The 20655-nt window shown below is 38.2% G+C and overlaps 1 protein-coding gene across 1 annotated transcript in view; it reads left to right on the top strand.

Moving 5' to 3' along the window:
* LOC122808161 (alpha-2-macroglobulin-like) overlaps positions 1-20655 on the top strand; it is a 1492450-nt gene that overhangs the window by 429741 nt on the left and 1042054 nt on the right. The window contains exon 7 of the mRNA XM_044079133.1: positions 9140-9224. Coding sequence (XP_043935068.1) covers positions 9140-9224 — 85 coding nt within the window. The remainder of the gene's footprint in view (positions 1-9139; positions 9225-20655) is intronic.

The following is a 20655-nucleotide window of genomic DNA, read 5'->3' as shown; positions in this document are numbered from 1 at the left end:
AGATTACAGAAAATAATTTGTTGTGCAGGTGGCTGCTTCAAACCATGGGGTGGGGGCTGCACTTAGCCAGGTCTCCTCAGAGGAAGAAGAGCACCCAGTCATATATCTCAACAGTAGACTCCAAAACAGGAAGGAATGTTATGCAGCTGTAGAAAAAGAATGTCTAGCCATAGTATGGGCACTGCAGAAACTTCAGCCTTATCTGTATGGAAGGAGATTCACTGCAGATACAGACCACAATCCCTTAACATGGCTACATGCAGCCAGCCAGCAAACTGCCAAGTTATTAAGTTGGAGCTTAGGATTGCAGGCATATGACATGGCAGTACAGCACTGTTGTGGGGTCAGCAATGCAGATAAGCTCTCAAGCCAGGGAATGGAGTAACATATTCCCAGATAGGTTTATTTCTCTCAAGCCACATTTCTCAAGGGGTCACTTGAAAAACTAGCTTGAGCCTTTGAAGGGGGGAGAGATGTGATGATATGGGCTATTGCCAGCATAGTCAGCTGGAGTTCTGTAAAGAATTATATTTCCTTTTAATATCAAACTGATTTATACAAGATGCTTGTATTACAAATGTATTAGAACAGTATGGCTTTTGAATATCAAACTGATTTGCACAAATGCTTATGTTACAAATATATTAGAACTGTATGGCATTTGAAAATCAAAATGTGTTTGTAAAGTTGCTAGTGTTAAATTGTATCAAAAGTGGGTCCTACTGGACAGAGAAGGAATTTACGTCAGACTGTATGTATATATTGTAACAAAGGACACTGGAAGAGAAGCAGTTAATCTCACTCCAGTTAGTTTTGGAAAATCCTTGAAATTAAATTAGCTGTTAAGCCAAAAACATGGCACCCCACTATACTGAATGGAACCAGAGATGGCATGTCTGGAAGAAGCCATTGCTGAATACCCTCGATAAAGAAGAGGGGAAGTACTTTAATTGTTTCATGGCTCCAGGGCACTGCAATAAATAGTTAGATGTGCATGGCAGATGTATATTCTAAATTCCTGTGTCAGCTTCAAAGGGGGATACTGTGACAACTTATAGTCAGGTGACCAGATGAATGTTCTCGCAGTATTGAGTATTCTGTCCTGGGCCTGACAACTAGAAGGATCATTCACCACATCATCTGCCTTGCTGTATTAAGTAAGTAGGGAATAATAATTCTCCCAGATTCATTCAGGAAAATATAGTGAAGCTTGGTTTAAATATTGTTTTTCTTTATTTGTCTGAATCTGTCCATCAATGTTATTTTCAATATTTCCTGTGATTTGAGCTCCATAGTTTACTGTAAATATTTAGTCAGTTTTCTCATGGTCTTTTATTATTTATTATTTATTATTAAATACATTTAAAACTTTTATTGTAGCTGGTCCTTTTAGAAAGTGCTTATATTTATTTGGTGACACTGTGTGGGCCACTCCAGAAGGCCTAGTGTGTGTGTGTGAAATCAAATCTCACAGTATATCACATAAAGGGTGCTAGAGGACTTGGCTTGGACACTCCACTGAGGACTTAACTCTGTAGCTGTGCTAGTGGGGAGCCTTATTGGGACCCTGGAGGGAGACAGATAAAAAGAAATCCTGACCCCAGGCTGACTGCATTCCCTGTGCGCTCTTAAGGGAAACTGTACTTGATGCAGAAATCTGCATCTGGAAATACTGAGTGCATCCATTTGTATTCCAATTGAGCATCCCTCTCCAGTGACAGAGGTGAGGATTCAGGTTCCTTCATTACTGGCCTAATGTTGGGATGTCACAATCCCCTATTGGCCCAGGCAATCTTGATCTTCTTTATAATGGTATTAGCCAAGGGAAACTACCACGGACTTCCTCACACTCTGGATTTGCTCAACATAGCTTGGAGCAATTACAACTAACAGCCTGGATGATTCAGTCTTGACTACATTTACACTTGAAGATGCGCAACAGGTGTTAAAGGAAGACAGAAAACCTATTACTAAAAAAATCTTATGTTTAAAAATTGATGAGGTTATCTAAGCACTGCCTAAATGGGAACAGACGGTCCACTGAGGTTAACATCCTCCTGGTCTTGAAATAGTTGTGTAAGCTACTTTAGGATGGATTATTGTATGTGTTCAATAAGGTACATTTAGCGACCATCTTTGCTTGTCTGCCAATGGATCCCCCTCTTTCTTCTTCTCATTTTGGTACAACAGTTCATGAAAAGAATACTGCATATGGAACCCCATCACAAGCAAATTCCTCCATTATGGGATGCCATTATATTCTGAAAAAATTGTCCTTATCACCTTTTGAACCTGATACTTGGGCTGATCTGAAGTTCTTAACATGGAAAACTATTTTGCTTATTGCTGTGACATCTGATAGGTGAGTTTCAGAGCTGCAAGTTATCATGGTTCTGGATTTTCTACAGGGATTGGGTTGTGTTACACACTAATCCCTCTTTCATGCCAAAAGTGGTCTCAAATTTTCCCCTGAATCAATATATTAACCTCCTTGTGTTCTTCCCAGCACCTAAGAATAAGACAGAGAGGATACTTCACCTTGGATGTGCATTGGCAGCTCAGGTACTACCTTCACAGAACAAAACCCTTCAGCAAGGCTGAAAAGCTTTTTATCTCATACACAGGATCAAAAAGGGTCAACCTGTCTCTAAGGAAACCATTGCAAATTGGTTGTCCTCTGGTACTGTATTTTGCTACACCCACCATGACAAGCAAATTCAGACAAGGTAAAGGTACACTCCACCAGAGCTTTTTCCTCATCAGTGGCTTATTGGAAAAGAGTGGACATTAGAAATATTCTAGAGGCAGCAACTTGGTCCTTTGTTCATACCTTTATAAAGCACTACAAGTTGGAAGCCTTTTCTAAATCCAGAGAAGGGTTCACTAGGTCCATTCCATGGGGCCACGGGATCCTTATCCTTCCCCCTCCCAGGTTGAATAAGCTTAGGGAATCTACCCATACGCCAATAAGGCAGTGTATTTGTTGAACATATTACAGATGTGTAGGTCATTCTTACATGTAACAGATGTTCATAGAACACACTGACATACTAGTACTTACCTATCATCCCAGTTTTTGGATGCACATAGTTTGGTGTGAGGTGTCATTAAGTTTTGCTCAGTGGCCTTTTTTGTTATTTGGAACAGTAGGTGATTCAAGCTTGCATTGTCATATTCTCTTCCTTGTGGACCTTAACTTGCAAGTAGAAAATCTTATGTTTACAAGTGGAAGAGTTTTTTTTAGTTTGTGCCTAACTGATATCAGAGGGCCTAGTGTGGTGTCTACCCTTCTGGTTTTGAAATATTTTGCTCAATGATGGCTTATCTTATGCATCTATCAAGGTGCATCTTGTGACCATCTCAGCTTGTCTGCCCATAGATCCCCCTCTTTCATGTCTTTTTATGTTTAAACAGTTTATGAAAGCAGTATTGCACTCGAGCCCCCCTCAAAATCAGTTTCCTCTTTCTTGAAATCTGAACTTTGTTCTTGAAAATGTGACCTTATCTCCCTTTGAACCTGCCTTTCAGACTGACTTGAGCTTCATCATTTGGAAAAGTATTTTACTTATTTCTCTGACAACTGTAAGGCGAGTCTTTGAACTGCAAGGTCTCATGATTAGCCAACCTTATCTGATTTTCCACAAGGACAGGGTTGTTTGACATAATAATTATCCTTCATGCTAAAAGTTTTTTTTCCTGAATTTACCCTGAAGCAAGCTACTTAAAAACACAGGGGAGAGATTCTGCATACCTTGATTGTGAACATGCAGCTCAGTTACTACATTGACAGGATTAAGCCCTTAAAGCTGAACAGCTGTTTATTTCCTCTTCTTGGGCTAAGAAGAGTCAACCTGTCTCTAAGCAAACAGTTCCTTGTTGGTTGTCCTATACTATTGTTTTTTGTTACTCCCACTGTGGTAAATCTGTTCCAGGCAAGGCTAAGTCACATTACACCAGAGCTTTAACCTCTTCATGGCATATGGGAAAGGAGTGGACTGTAGAAGCATTCTTAAGGCAGCAACCTGTTCTTCTGCTTATACCTTTACAAAACTCTGCAAACTGGATTATTTCTCAAATTCCTGAGTAGAATTTGTGAGGACCATTGTGCATGGACTCCTGGATCATTCTCATTCTTCCTCTCAGGTAGGGTATGCTATGGAATATGTCACTCAGCCAGTGTGAATAATGAGCACATTACAGTTTGCATAAGTCCTAATTACCTGTAACAGTAAATGTTTGAATTTCACACTGCCTCAGTGGCAGCACCCCTTTATTATGTATATAGTTCAATGGTATCTAACCTTTTTGTGTTGTTGGTTAGCTTTAGTCATTTGTATTTGTGTTTTTGGTTGTGAATTGTCTAGTTTCAGGCAATTCTTGCTTCTAATCCCTCTAGATTCTTACACTAAAAGCTTGAACAACTGACTTTCTGTGACAGTGGTTAGGCTTTCCCTGATTGGAGGGGCATTGCCAATCCCCTATCACAGAGAGTCAGTGGAGGGGATTTTTAGCTCCAGAAGGTTGTCAGTCTGTTTTTTGCAGGCAAGGAAACCCATATGCCACTGTGAAATTTGAGCATCTACTGTTATAGGAAACTAGGACTTACACCACTGTACTTTTGTTATATTACCTCTGTATTATCTTTTCAGATTTACAGCATATCTATATGTTTATCTATATATATATATATATATATATATATATATGTGTGTGTGTGTGTGTGTGTGTGTGTGTGTATAAATATATGTGTGTGCTTGTATGTGTATATGAGTAGTCTATAAATCCCACTTACCCGACTTTCATAATACTGAGATGAAAAAGCCGACAACCGCATATCACCAACAGCCCAGAACACCGACTTTCAACTGCAGGTAAGTAACCACTTGGCCAAACTAAAACATAAATTAAAACTGAAGCAAATTAAATGCCCCCTACCCCCCAACTAAATATACCGATTACGAAATCACACTACCGTGGAGGTAAGGGGCAAAGTTCAACATGATGGCCAAGTGGTTACTTACCTGCAGTTGAAAATCTGTGTTCCGGGTTGTCCATGATATGCGATTGTCAGCTTTTTCTTCTCAGTATTATGAAAGCTGGGTAAGTGGGATTTCAGTCTTGTAAAGGAGACCCTTATATACATATATACATTTAGTGACTGCATCTTTTCATTGACGAGTGAAAAGCCAGTACAGCTGCTCAAGAATCAGCTGATCGTAAAGTACCAGATTTTGACTATGAGATTACTGTACAGTGGGGATTGGGAAATGTACCCTTTCCTTACTGTAGTGCAATCTCAGAGTTGGTATGTATAATTAGCAGGGAATGGGGGTGCAGGAAGGCTTCACCTGCAAAAAAACTGTTTTTTTTTTCAACCATTTGTGGATCAATGTTTGTGTTTTCTGACCACTTGATGTTGATCTTTTCTGGATCGACATTTAGTGTGTTTGAAGACTTCTATTTATATATATATATATATATATATCTACATATATGGATAGATATAGACACACACACACTAGCACACACACATATATATATATATCACACATTCATACATACACATGAGTGTATTAGCTGTTTTGAAACATTTCCATCTGTCAAAAAGTCAACCAACACCTGCCAAAACTGTCCCTGACAAACTCCCAGAACCTCATAATGCTGAAACCTATAGGAATAATCTATACTGCACATTGCATTGATCACAAAAGGAAATCAGACAGTCTCCTTTTGTGATCTGCTCAGTCAAAAAGAAAAACTCAGAGTTTTTGTAAGGTAGCATATAGGGCTAGGATTAGAGTTAGGGTAAGCACATATTAGTAAGGATGGACAATGGCAAATTTTTAATGCACTGCTTTTCCCAACAGGCAGATGGCATCAATGGGCAATGTGCTAACACACCGCATATCTGACAGTAATCCATTTATCATTTCAGTTCCTTTATCTTGCAGTAACCTGGTATTTGAGTACTTAATATGTAGTCTAGAAAAATAACAATCCTCCAAGTCAATGTATTTAAGTTGTTCCAGAATATGTCCAGAGTCCATAATGTAAGCCAGTTGCTTGACTTGGTTTTATAAATCTATTTTGGTTTCCGTAATAAATTTTGCCATCAAGGCAGTGGACTGGCCATGGGGATTGCAGTTGCACCTTGGCCAGTGTAGTTTTGATGAAACAGGAAGAGCAAGCCTTTCACATTTGCTTTACTGGTGACATATTTGATTTTATGGCAATTTTTTGATGATTTATTATTTATATGGCATGGAAATGAGGTAACACTGACTTAATTCTACAGCATATTTAAGTGCTTCCACTGCATTTTTACAGTTTTTAGGTGAATGGTCAAAACAGAGCATCGTTTTTGTGGCTGTTAATGTACAATAAGAAGGGGGAGTCTGAAGATAAGTACTGACGAGAAACCAGTGTTTAACAATACTTAGATGCATGTCAGCCATAGCCATCCAAGATTCAATAAAAACAATGTTATTAAGGGTCAGACAGTTAGGTGGTCTGATAATAGGAAATTTGAGGTGCAACTGTGTATGCTGAAGAAAATATTTCTTGACTGTGGATATATATAACGTGCTTGTATTTTTCATGAACTAAAGAGAGAAATGAGATACCATTTCTGTTTCTGTTGATAATATAAAAGATGCTTTAGAAGAGAGAAGAAAATAGGTTTAAAACAAATATCACATTTGTACACATTTTTACTAGCCTAATTAAAAAAAGCATTTATAAAAAATGGAAAATCTTAAAGGGGTAACAGGAAGTTTTTGCAAAAACTGCTGAGAGTCTGAAGTTATTGAATAAAAGATATACAGTCTTCAAAGCAGTTTTTTTTTGAAAGGAGAAAAAGATGATGCATTTATAGACTCCAGTGTTCATAAAGAAGCAAATTAATGTGTGCACTACAAATATTATAAATTTATGGCCAACATTCCATATATAGTTGTTCAAAATTGCATCAGAACTGTTTTGTCTGCATAGTATTTTGACTGCAATTCAACATGTGCGAATATCCATTCTGGGTCTACCAGCTACTCTCCAACCACCTCAAGACTTATTACATTTTTGCTGTGGCCTGTTGCAGATCCTGTGGGTGTCTTGGGGTCTGTGGTTCCATCCAGGAGGATTTTTTTTAATGACCTACCTGCTGTCTTTCCCCCCCTGCCCATTCTCAGTGATTGAGGGCAACTCCCTTCTTTGGACTATACTTCCCCTTAGGGAGTGCATCATCAAGCACCATCTCACCTTGGATGGTTACTCCCATCCCTTCCCGGCTATTCCATCAGGTGCCCTGGCAGCCACATTTACCCAGGTCAGATGGGCCGTAGTCAGGACTGTACCCATCTACACCCCTGGAGTGGCCATTTCAAGCAATTTTTGTAGGTAAAACAACAAACACGTATGTACCTATGAACATGATTATATTGTAAAATAAATAAAAAAAGAAATGTGACGGTAAGTGTTGGTTGTACTAATAATAAAATGAAGATTAAGAAAATAAGTAAAAATGACTATGTAGCTCAGAGATGAAGACTTCCCGTAATGCCAAACTGTGTTTAATGGCTTAAAAAACTTTTAATCCAATGAACAAATAAAACCTGTACAATACAAATTACTGTGATAAGCACTTTCATCCCTTATCTTAAGAATATCATCAGATAAATGTTAACATCATCAACATGTTAAATAAACTTAGTATTTTAAACCCACCAAATTATTGCACTCTGCCAAGCCTCCATATACAGCTGGAATAAAAGCGGTATGCCCTAAATCTTATCGTCTGTTCTCAAAAGGTTCCATTTTAAATTTATTGTTTACTGTATTAAAAGTTTTTCAAGCCATTCAATACAGTTTGGCATTATGGGAGGTCTTCATTTTTGAGTTACGTAGCTGTTTCTACATGCCGCTGGTTGTGTTAACCGTGAAAGATTTTGAGCCTCTGGAGTGGCTATGTCAAGCAATTTTGTAGGTAAAACAACAAACATGTATGCACCTATGAACATGATTATATTGTAAAATAAAAAAATAAGAAATGTGATGTTCAGAAATGCTGCTGGTTGTGTTAACTTTGAAAGATTTATTTTTTTTATTATTATGGATTATAAAAATAAAAACCTGCAAGGCAGAGATGCCAACATTTTATACAAGTGAAGGAATTAGTTTGGCAAAAAAGGTTGAATGCATATTATACCCCAGGACTCAGTGATGCTGTAAATATTAAATTTGTTTTAAACAGAAAACATCTAAGATGAGATGTTATACTAACAAGCATATTCACAGGTTACTGAATAATGATGAAAGTGCTTATGTTGAATAAGAGATTTTCAACATTTCTTTTCTTTGTTTTTGTTTTTTTTTTTTGTTAGGCAATAACGTCCACTCTTTTATCACTTACTCTAACCTCCAACATTTAGCTCACTTGTACCACACATCCTGCTCAGCTCCTTTTCCACTCACCCCCACACCCCCATTCATAAAATCACATTCTTTTGGCTTTTGTTAATAAGTGTTGCATTCCTTGTGGCCTGGGAAGTGACTGAAAAAGGGTTTTAAGAGCAGCTCACTTACCCAGTTAACAAACTGAAATAAATAAATACATGAATATGGTTAAATAGCATGATCCTGTCAAGCACTAGTAACATTTTACTGTACTACTGAAGCACGTTATTTAACTTGTTCCTTTATATGTACGCTGATCAGACTTGATGGCTTCTACTTTTGGCTCACTCCTTTCCTTACTTTAATCTCTCTTTCTGGCCCACAGAAAACATTTTTACTGTTCAAAAGGGTTTCTCTACGGAGCCCAAAACTCTTTAACACTGTTTCACCACTCCTATGTTTTCTAGTGGAAGCTGTATCATGTAACTGTTAGCAACCTTGTAAAAACTTGTGACTTTTGAGGAAATGTACTGCTTTTGATATATTTTATTTTCTATTTTGTAATCTATTATTTTCAATGTATTGTTATCTGCTGTTTGTATTTCATGACTTTTTTGTGCATTTACATTGCTACTGGAAATGGTATATCTGGATCTATCCACTTGCTTGATTATCAAAAGATAGTTAAATATAGATAGTACTGTACTATACACAAACACCTACAATACAGAAAATTAATTTTTAATTTCAGTATTACCCAAGCATGATGTTCAACTGAAACTCCCACCTGCTGTCAATGTAATGGACAAAGAATTTACAGTGACCATGTGTGCCAAGTAAGTACAGAACTATTGGTTTACATATAAGATATAGCAGAAAGTGAGAGGGTTACTGATTGTTAATTATTAAATGTTCAGTGGAATAAGTAATTCATATAGCTAGGACTATTCATTTACTTTATAAAAATAATGTGATGAAGTTTCAAATCTGAGAGGGAACGAAAGTGCTTAACTTATTGGTAATAAACTTCCTGTGTTTTGTCCGATCAACAATGCTGTTTTTTTACTTTTATTTGAAAATAATTATATAATTTCTGTGACACCATATTCAAAATAGTATTTATTTTTATAGAGAGCTGTTTCTTTCATGTCACAGAAACAAAGAATTGTATTTCCAGGTAAGGACTACGTATCTCTCCTATTCTGTCAGTTTCCTAGCCTAAAATGTGACCTTGTGCCAGACATTAGTATCTCCCATCACATGTAGACCGAGGATAATTCTGTACATGTATTTTGACTTTTTACCCATTGCTTTGATCCTTCATAGGATCATAGAATCATAGGAAGTTACTAGGCTAATGGCCCTATGGCCCTTACATGCCTTGCAAGTTCTACCTTTATTTCCACAATCAGCATCTATTGCCCCTGTCCAAGAGGGATACAGGTGTAACCCCCAGGGTGAATTTACAGTTACCCACCCAATCGTCCAGATTGTGTTTGAAGAGGACCAATGAGGTGCTCTGTTTTACATAAAGTGGGAGTCTGTTCCAAAAGTGTGGCAACCTCTGAGAGAGAAATCTGTCCCTCCAGCAGGTTCTATTAATGTCACATACCAGGTTAAGATCTTTAGAGCGAGTAACCTGCATACAATTTGACTTGTGGATCTGCAGAATTTCCAGTAAAGTAGGGTCAGAGATTGCCTTATATGCAAGGCACAGATCACCTTTGAGTAGTCTGTATGAAACAGAATAAAGTGACAGTGATTTCAGACAATCCACATAGGATAGCTGAAGAATTGAATTTTCCTTGTGAGTTACCTTTGTGGTCTCTCCAATTGCTGCAGGTGCTTGGAAAGGTACATACCAAAAGGTGCATTGTACTCAATTATTGGTCTGATGAGGGAAGAATACAGGGAGGTTATAACTTCTTTTTTTTCCTGGAGGCAATGCCCTTAATTATGAGATCCACCTTGGATCCCGGGATCTACCACCCCATCAGTCTGATGAGCCTGACCTGCAAGGCCATGGAACGTATTATCATGGAACTTATAAATAAAGACATTGGCAGCCTTCATACACTGGACCCCACCCAGTTTGGGTTTGTGAAAGGCCGATCTTGTCTCCTGAACTTGATTGACTTCTTCGAACCAGTCTCCAGAGCCATGGATGAGGGTAAGGTGGTCCACACAGCCTAACTGGACCTTGCCAAGGCCTTTGACACCATCCTCCACTCAGGAATCATAGATAGACTTACTAAGCTGAGAATTAATCCCTATATCACTCGATGGGTTGCCAACTGGCTTACTGACAGAACCCACACTGTAAAAGTAGCTGACTCCAAATCCAGCTCCAGACAAGTGACAAGTGGAGTACCTCAGAGTTCAGTCCTGGGACCTCTCTTGTTTGGCATCTACTTCTCTGAAGTACAGGCCAACACTAAGGGACTCTGGCTAAAAGTTTGCAGATGACTGCAAACTGGGAGCCATTATTGAATCCCCAAATGATGTGGATACTCTACAAAAGGGCCTTACAGAAACAGATGCTTGGTGCCAGAGCCATGGGCTCAAGTTCAATGCCAGGAAATGTATAGTTATCCCCTTTGGGAAAAAAACATGTACCCATGAATTACCACATAGGTGGAAGTACACTAAACACCGAAAGTGTGATAAGAGACTTAGGGACACAAGTGGACAGTGGTCTCACCTTCGATAACCACATCGCCACAACAGTCAGGAAATCCTTCTATGTGGCACACCTCATCACTAAGGGCTTTTCCTCTAGGAAAAAGGAGGTCATTGTCCCACTGTACTCATCCCTCATTAGACACATTATATAATACAACGTCCCATTTGGTATGTACCTCTCAAGACATCTGCAACAACTGGAAAGGCTGCAGAAATACCTCACTAAAAGAATCACAGGCCTAAAGCAGATGCCCTACACTGACCGCCTTAAAAAACAACTCCAGCTATACTCTGTCACATATTGTCTACTCAGGGGCGATCTCTACTTAACATACAAGGCCATGTCAAACCCAGAGCTGTTGGACATGCTATATGTAAAGAAATCCCAATCCCTCAGAGCCACATGCTCCAGGGATCTAAACCTTGTCGTTACAATAAACAAAACATGCTGGAGGGATAGGTTCTTGACAAAGACTCCCCAGACTCTGGAATAGACTGCCCATACATGTCAAGCAGAGTGCCTCTTTGGCCCTCTTCAAAAGGAACCTTGACGATTGAATGGGAGAAAGGAAATTCACCCCGGGGATCATGTCAGTCGCCCTGCTAGACAGGGATCCAGGGAAGTAAATAGTGTGGGAAGAAATAGCCAGGGAATTGTTATGGCTAGGCTTGTATAGGTCCTAGGGCCGATAGCCTAGTACCAACCTATGAACCTAAGATGAGCAATACAGAATGCCCTTCTTACCACTGTGGAAGTATGGTGATCAAAGGTAAGGTTGTTTTCAACCTGCGAGCCCAGGTCTCTCACCACTGAGTGCATACTTAAGGTGTTGCTATTGATGAGGTAGTTAGCAGGAACATCTCTCTTACTGAAAGGGATGATAATACATTTTTGCATTGAGTTTAAGGCTATGAATTTGTCACCAATCGTTTGTTTGTGCAAGACCCTCTTGTAGGATGTTGACATCATTTGGAGATTCTATGACTGCTCTCAGTTTGCACTCAACAAAAAACTTTGTCAGCCACAGAACTTTAGTTTTTGCTTGTAATTCAGAGAAATAGATTCCAAACAGCATAGGTCCCAGGACTGATCCCTGTGGAACACCACTGGTTACAGATCTGCTATTTTAACTATACGTGTTCTATCAGTGAGCCAGTTAGTGACCCATCTAACAATATAAGGGTTGATACCTAGCTGGGTGAGTTTGTCAGTGATGCCTGAGCAAGGGATAGTGTCAAAAGCCTTGGCTAAGTTTAGTTAGGCTGTATGCACAAATGTCCCCTTCCCCAGGGCCTTGATGACTGTCTCAAAGAAGGTCACCAAGTTTAGCAGGCATGATCTCCCTTTGACAAATCCAAACTGAGTAGGGCCAAGTGTTGGAGATTACCCTTATCTTCTTTGTTAAGTTCAATGATGATTTACTCCATGACCATTGCATGGCCTTGAAGCCATAAAAGTTTAACTAGCAGCTGGGAAAAAGTCATTTTCCAATATAGCCCCTGCATCCTGGAAATCTGTCCAAGGCAATGTTGGTCAGATTTCCAACCTTCCCAGTTCCCAGAAGGAACTTAAAATCTTCCTCCAAAAATAAGCTTGAGTGTTCATTGTTTTATTGACAAAGGCGATAAGCATTCATATTCTCTATCAGTACATGATATAGCATTACTATTCATCTGTTACTCATGCTGTGTTCTATACCAGTATATGACATAGCATTATTATTCATCTGTTACTCATGCTGTGTTCTATACCAGTGCATGATATAGCATTACTATTCATCTGTTACTCATGCTGTATTCTATACCAGTACATGATATAGCATTACTATTCATCTGTTACTCATGCTGTATTCTATACCAGCGCATGATATAGCATTACTATTCATCTGTTACTCATGCTATATTCTATACCAGTGCATGATATAGCATTACTATTCATCTGTTACTCATGCTGTATTCTCTACCAGTATATGATATAGCATTCCTATTCATCTGTTACTCATGCTGTATTCTGTACCAGTACATGATATAGCATTACTATTCGTCTGTTACTCGTGCTGTATTCTATACCAGTGCATGATATAGCATTACTATTCATCTGTTACTCATGCTGTATTGTATACCAGTGCATGATATAGCATTACTATTCATCTGTTACTCATGCTGTATTCTATACCAGTACATGATATAGCATTGCTATTCATCTGTTACTCATGCTGTATTCTATACCAGTACATGATATAGCATTCCTATTCATCTGTTACTCATGCTGTATTCTATACCAGTACATGATATAGCATTACTATTCATCTGTTACTCATGCTGTATTCTATACCAGTGCATGATATAGCATTACTATTCATCTGTTACTCATGCTATATTCTATACCAGTGCATGATATAGCATTCCTATTCATCTGTTACTCATGCTGTATTCTATACCAGTACATGATATAGCATTACTATTCATCTGTTACTCATGCTGTATTCTGTACCAGTGCATGATATAGCATTACTATTCATCTGTTACTCATGCTGTATTCTATACCAGTGCATGATACAGCATTACTATTCATCTGCTACTCATGCTGTATTCTATACCAGTGCATGATATAGCATTACTATTCATCTGTTACTCATGCTGTATTCTATACCAGTACATGATATAGCATTACTATTCATCTGTTACTCATGCTGTATTATATACCAGTGCATGATATAGCATTACTATTCATCTGTTACTCATGCTGTATTCTATACCAGTGCATGATACAGCATTGCTATTCATCTGTTACTCATGCTGTATTCTATACCAGTGCATGATATAGCATTACTATTCATCTGTTACTCATGCTGTATTCTCTACCAGTACATGATATAGCATTACTATTCATCTGTTACTCATGCTGTATTCTATACCAGTGCATGATATAGCATTCCTATTCATCTGTTACTCATGCTGTATTCTATACCAGTGCATGATATAGCATTACTATTCATCTGTTACTCATGCTGTATTCTGTACCAGTGCATGATATAGCATTACTATTCATCTGTTACTCATGCTGTATTCTCTACCAGTACATGATATAGCATTGCTATTCATCTGTTATTCATGCTGTATTCTATACCAGTGCATGATATAGCATTACTATTCGTCTGTTACTCATGCTGTGTTCTATACCAGTACATGATATAGCATTACTATTCATCTGTTACTCATGCTGTATTCTATACCAGTGCATGATATAGCATTACTATTCGTCTGTTACTCATGCTGTGTTCTATACCAGTACATGATATAGCATTACTATTCATCTGTTACTCATGCTGTATTCTCTACCAGTACATGATATAGCATTACTATTCATCTGTTACTCTGCTGTATTCTCTACCAGTACATGATATAGCATTGCTATTCATCTGTTACTCATGCTGTATTCTATACCAGTACATGATATAGCATTACTATTCATCTGTTACTCATGCTGTATTCTATACCAGTACATGATATAGCATTACTATTCATCTGTTACTCATGCTGTATTCTATACCAGTGCATGATATAGCATTACTATTCATCTGTTACGCATGCTGTATTCTGTACCTGTGCATGATATAGCATTACTATTCATCTGTTACTCATGCTGCATTCTGTATCAGTACATGATATAGCATTACTATTCATCTGTTACTCATGCTGTATTCTATACCAGTACATGATATAGCATTACTATTCATCTGTTACTCATGCTGTATTCTATACTGGTGCATGATATAGCATTACTATTCATCTGTTACTCGTGCTGTATTCTCTACCAGTACATGATATAGCATTCCTATTCATCTGTTACTCATGCTGTATTCTGTACCAGTACATGATATAGCATTACTATTCGTCTGTTACTCATGCTGTATTCTATACCAGTGCATGATATAGCATTACTATTCATCTGTTACTCATGCTGTATTCTATACCAGTGCATGATATAGCATTACTATTCATCTGTTACTCATGCTGTATTCTATACCAGTACATGACATAGCATTATTATTCATCTGTTACTCATGCTGTGTTCTATACCAGTACATGATATAGCATTACTATTCATCTGTTACTCATGCTGTATTCTATACCAGTATATGATATAGCATTACTATTCATCTGTTACTCGTGTATTTTGTTGTCTCTTCTTTACAAAGTATCTATAAGCAAATGTGTTTCTATTTCATAGATCTGTATATACAATACCCACTTCTTATCAACACTGTTATATTAAGCTATACACTTTGCTTTCTTCTGTTGTAAACACTGATTTTGTTTGTTGTTATCATCTGTATCGATTATACCATAACTGTTTGTTAGAACTTGTGACAGGTATGTCAATATTTATTTCAAGTGCTCTGGTAAGTCATTATACAACAGTTTTTTAATGGTATTGTTTGACAAGTTATAAATGAATTTGTCTTCACCCTTGTAAAACAAAACCACGCAGATGAAATTGGTAGTATATTTGACCAAAACCAACTTAGAAAACAATTCACTGGGTCCACACCATTAGCTCCATATCTCCACAGGAATAACAGGACCAAAGTTCTTATGAATACATTTTATTCCAAACATAAAGTTAAGCGCTTATGGTGTGGACCCAGTGAATTGCTTTTCTAAGTTGGTTTTGGTCTCCACGCTTGCCTGGGATGTGTTGGGAAAGAGTCTGTTGACCAGCACATTCTCTCAGTTAACAAACTAAAAATAAATACATAAAGTAAAATTGAAAACTGATTGTGAAATTAGAGATATGGGAACATATAGAACCAAAACAAAACCTGCCAGTACGTGATGGTCTAAATAGAAACTCCTCAAACACAGAACATTAGTAATATTACATATTGGTTCTAAGTGTTTTTAACCTGCTAGACTGATTTTGGGGTGTTATTGATATGGGAGCCTATGTCAGCAATGAACTGTCCTTTGATTACCTCTTATCCACTGTTGTGAGTCCTTTTTATTACATATCTATCTAATATCTGAAGGTATTGCTTCCAGATCCAGGGGTGTAATTGCTTATTATACAGGCACAATCCTAAATTTTGGAAAAGCAGAAATCCTAATCTCATTCCAAAACTTAATACCGCCAAGAACATATGCATTGCTGTGCTAAATATCCACCAGGACATACTATCATGGATAGTCAATACAATCATGCATGAAATTATCCTCTTGGGTGATGTGAACATTGACTGGTAGTCTTTATCTGCAAATTCAGTGATCAGCAGCATGAACATCTTTGGATTCTCTCAATTTATTAATACATCAACAATATAGGGCAAACATAACTTCCAACTATCTATCCTGGACTGGATTAAAAATACATCTAATTTTACCTCCTCGGGTACCTTCCCTGACATAGCAAGTGACTACCTGCCAGCTTATACCCACAGAAGGATCACACAGCTAACAAAGGAACATAAGCTGAAAACTACCTGTAATCTCTCCAATTTATGCCAAAGAGTCTTCCATTAAAGCTCTGAAAGCAGTTAACTGGTCCATCCTAAAAAGAGCCCCCTTAAATGATGCAGTTGACTACTCCAATGCAGCATTTCTAAATATTCTTAACATCTTAGCCCCACAGGGTACAAAAAGAATTAAAAATAGCCATACCCCATGGCTCACCAACCACTGCAAGTTCCTTATGAAAGACAGAGGCAAAGCATGGATTAACTCACAAAAGAATAAAAATTGGCAACTATTCAGACAGGTATGAAACTAAGTTAAAAAACAAATTAACAAAGATAACAAGTCTTATTATATTCACCTATAAGATAACCATAAAAACAACTCTAAAAAATCAGATCCTCCATATCCTCTCTCCTCATCCCATGTACAAAAAAGGATCCCAAACTATAACTAGACATTTGTCCTCTACAAACAGTTGCCTATTTCAGTACATACTTCATATAATGCATAGCCGGCTTGATCTCAGACTCACCTAACACACCCCTTTCCATGCTGCTAATTTCCCCTACCTTAGACCCTATCACATCTCTTTCACAAAACCCACCTAACAGCAACCTCTCTGATACACTCTTAGACAACTTCACCCACTTTACCTTTCAGCTGGTTTCTATAACTTTCATAAAAAATAGATAACTAAAACCCAGTTCCTCCAGAGCTGACAATCTTCCTCTGGAATACTTAAATCTAGCTTCATATGGAATAGCATACTCAATCTGCATTCTTATTAATAGATCAACCTAAGTTATAGAAATATTATCCCCTTACATAAAGGAGGTAAATCCACTGGCATTATAAATTTCCATCCCATAGCCATTCTGTCTCCTGTCTCTAAAATCTTGTAAAGATATATACATCAACAATTTCTCTACTATCACCAATATGCAACATGGATTTTGCCTAGACCTCAACACCTCCACTGCATTACTATCATTTACAGACACTATCAATTAAGCTCACAAATGTAATGAACTTGTAACTGCAGTATTTCTAAATATGTCATCAACGTTTCTTCCTGGGTCAATCATCTCCATCTATTCAGTGGTTCTCTAGCTACCTTGCCAATAGGCAACAAGCTGTAAAATGGCAAGGACCCATCTCTCCATATCTTCCCTCTTCCACAGATGTCCCACAAGGTTCCATTGCTGGCCCTCTACTATTTGATATTTTTATCAATAACCTACATTAATCTTCTTGTGAAGGCACCTTGATTCAACATGCAGATGACTCTACCAGCATCTGCTCTTCATACACATTAACTCATCTTCAAGAAATCACTCAGCAAGCTGTCATCTCCATTGAAACTTGGCTTACAAGAGCACAATTCTTACTCAACCCCCCCAAAACAAAAAACAAACTCTTCTTCTTTACCCCAAAAACTAACACCCCCTTACAAAACATTTTCAAAATATTTTTGGCAAACGACATTGAAACTGAATTAGTTCACCATACCAAACTATTTGGAGTCATAACAGATGATAATCTTAAATTTGACCTCCACATCCAAAGCAATATCAAGAAAACCCATCAAAAACTTGGCATGCTATAATGCTATAAAGAAACAGACATTTTCTGAGCACACCCGCAAAAACTAATCTAGACAAAACCTACCAAATGTCCTCCCTACTCTACGAAGCCCAAATTCTACCAATTTACAATCATCCATAAAAACAAACTTGAAAGTTGCTACAACAAAGTTGCTAAATTTTCTACTAATGTATCCTCCTTTACCCATCACTGTAAAGCTTGGCATACCCTTAGCCGGCTGGAAGTGCCCTCTTCATCTCTGCTGCATTCAGCTTATAACAATACATAAAATCATGCACAGATCATTAGCTTGGCCATTTCTTACCCCTTTAATCAACATATATTTCCCTAAAAGAACTCTTAGATTAGAAAAATAAATTCTCACCATAAATAAACCAATGATCAGAAATAGTTTGCTGATTAGCTTTTCTGGCTAACCAGAATGTTGTTTTAAGTCATGGTGGAACTGCATTGACCCCACCCCACCCCATCCCTCACATCTACCCAGATTGCTAAGACTCATCTTTGTCCTTCAGAGGATGCTCCGGTAATATTACAATACATCACCCCTTAAAGATACAGATCTGGAGCATGGAGGGACCACATATAAAGTGCAGAAAAACAATTTCAACTGTATTTTTCTTTACCAGTATATAGTTTTACGTTCATTATGTCCAGTACTACAATTAACAGTATTTTACTAAACTTGTAAGGAAGGCATCACTTTACTGATGTGATTCTTCATACAAAAAGCACCTGAAAAAAATAACTACTAATATGAACTCATGCACAGTATAGTCTGTGCTGTAAACTAGCATAGGGTTCTGTCACACGTTTGAATAGTGTGTTTTCTTCTTCCCAAATATTCTTAGTAGTGTCAAGCAGCCATCTCAGATGCCTGTCTGACAAAAGATCACTTGAAGATTAAGGCTCCTCTATTATTGCAAATAGTAAGTCGGGTGACAGCCCCAGTTTCTTACCATCGGCATCAATTACTTTCCTTACCATAGATTTATTGTTTTATTAAACCTATCTACTAATGCATCAATTTGTACATGGTTGACATATCTTCAACTGTTTTAACTTTAAAACACTGACAAAATTAATGTAGTACCCTTTAGATAAAATGAGTGCCTTGGCCAGTAAGCATTGCCTAAGGATACCTACTCTGGAAACAGTCACATTTCTTTGGCAGTAGCCTTAGTGTTAGCTTACTGTTAGCTTTGTATAATGGCACAATTCATGGAAATATAGTTGCATAATCAATTATGACTAGTACGTATGCATAACTATTGCTAGATTTTACCAGGGGTCCTGCAGTGTCCACAGTAATATGCTCAAATGGTACTTCTGTAATAGGCACTGGATTCTAGGGACATATATATCCAAAATAAGGCACAGTATTCTGGCATTCTGCACAGAAAATGCAGAAGTTTTCTCTATCTCTCTGTTTTATTATGCCTGGCCAGTAAAATCTCATTAGTTTTCTTGTCTTAGTTTTTTTCCATTCCCAGGCGACGTCCCAACACAAGACTATAGGCTAGATTAATTTCTCATGTCCCATAAGGTTTAGGTACCACAGCCTGATAGCACACATGATAAGGCACATGATTGCCAACTGGTAGACCTGTGTTCAAAACCTGGTTATAGCACAACTGGGCAGCAGCAGCATCTGTGCAGAAGAAATGCCTGGTAATCTACTTCCACAATGTACCATGAGAACTCTGTGGGTTCTATCCATACAGTCACCATGAGTTGATTTCGACTAGAGGGCACTTACTTATAAGGCTTATGCCCAACTAATTGAGATAGAATTCCTTACCTTTCTTTACTTATTTTATATGAGGTCAGATTTTAACTCAAAGTAGGGGTAAGAAGTAAGTCTGGTTCCATGGCACAAAGTGGTGGAGGCCTGACATTGACCCATATGATGTAGAGTTCATTTAGTGGCCCTGGTACTTGGGATGCCTGGCAGGGGAGGGAGTGAAGGGGCATGGCCTGCTTGCCTCTCCTGTAAGGGGCAAAGGCTGGGTGCAGGTGTTTAGAAAGCACACATGGATGTGTGATGTATTTCAGTGAAGACTGAGGAAACCACTGCCAATGCTCAAGGAAGGAAGGAAGAGTGAGCTTCTTGCAGGCAGTACTCTTTGCAGATGTGAGGGACAATCAGCCACTGCCATGCTTCCTTCCCTCACAATCAGCCAGTGCCATGCTTCCTTCCCTCACAATCAGCCAGTGTTATGCTTCCTTCCCTCACAATCAACCAATGCCATGCTTCCTTCCCTCGCAATCAGCCGGTACCATGCTTCCTTCCCTCACAATCAGCCAGTGCCATGCTTCCTTCCCTCACAAACAGCCAGTACCATGCTTCCTTCCCTCACAATCACCCATTTCTATGCTTCCTTCCCTCACAATCACCCAGTGCCATGCTTCCTTCCATTACAGTCAGACAGTACCATGCTTCCTTCCCTTACAATCAGCCAGTGCTATGCTTCCTTCCCTTACAATCAGCCAGTGTCATGCTTCCTTCCCTTACTATCAGCC

Source organism: Protopterus annectens, chromosome 8.part0 (assembly GCF_019279795.1).
Source record: "Protopterus annectens isolate FY-2018-M chromosome 8.part0, PAN1.0, whole genome shotgun sequence".
Lineage (NCBI taxonomy): Eukaryota > Metazoa > Chordata > Ceratodontiformes > Protopteridae > Protopterus > Protopterus annectens.
This window is presented reverse-complemented; position numbering and strand designations above follow the sequence as displayed.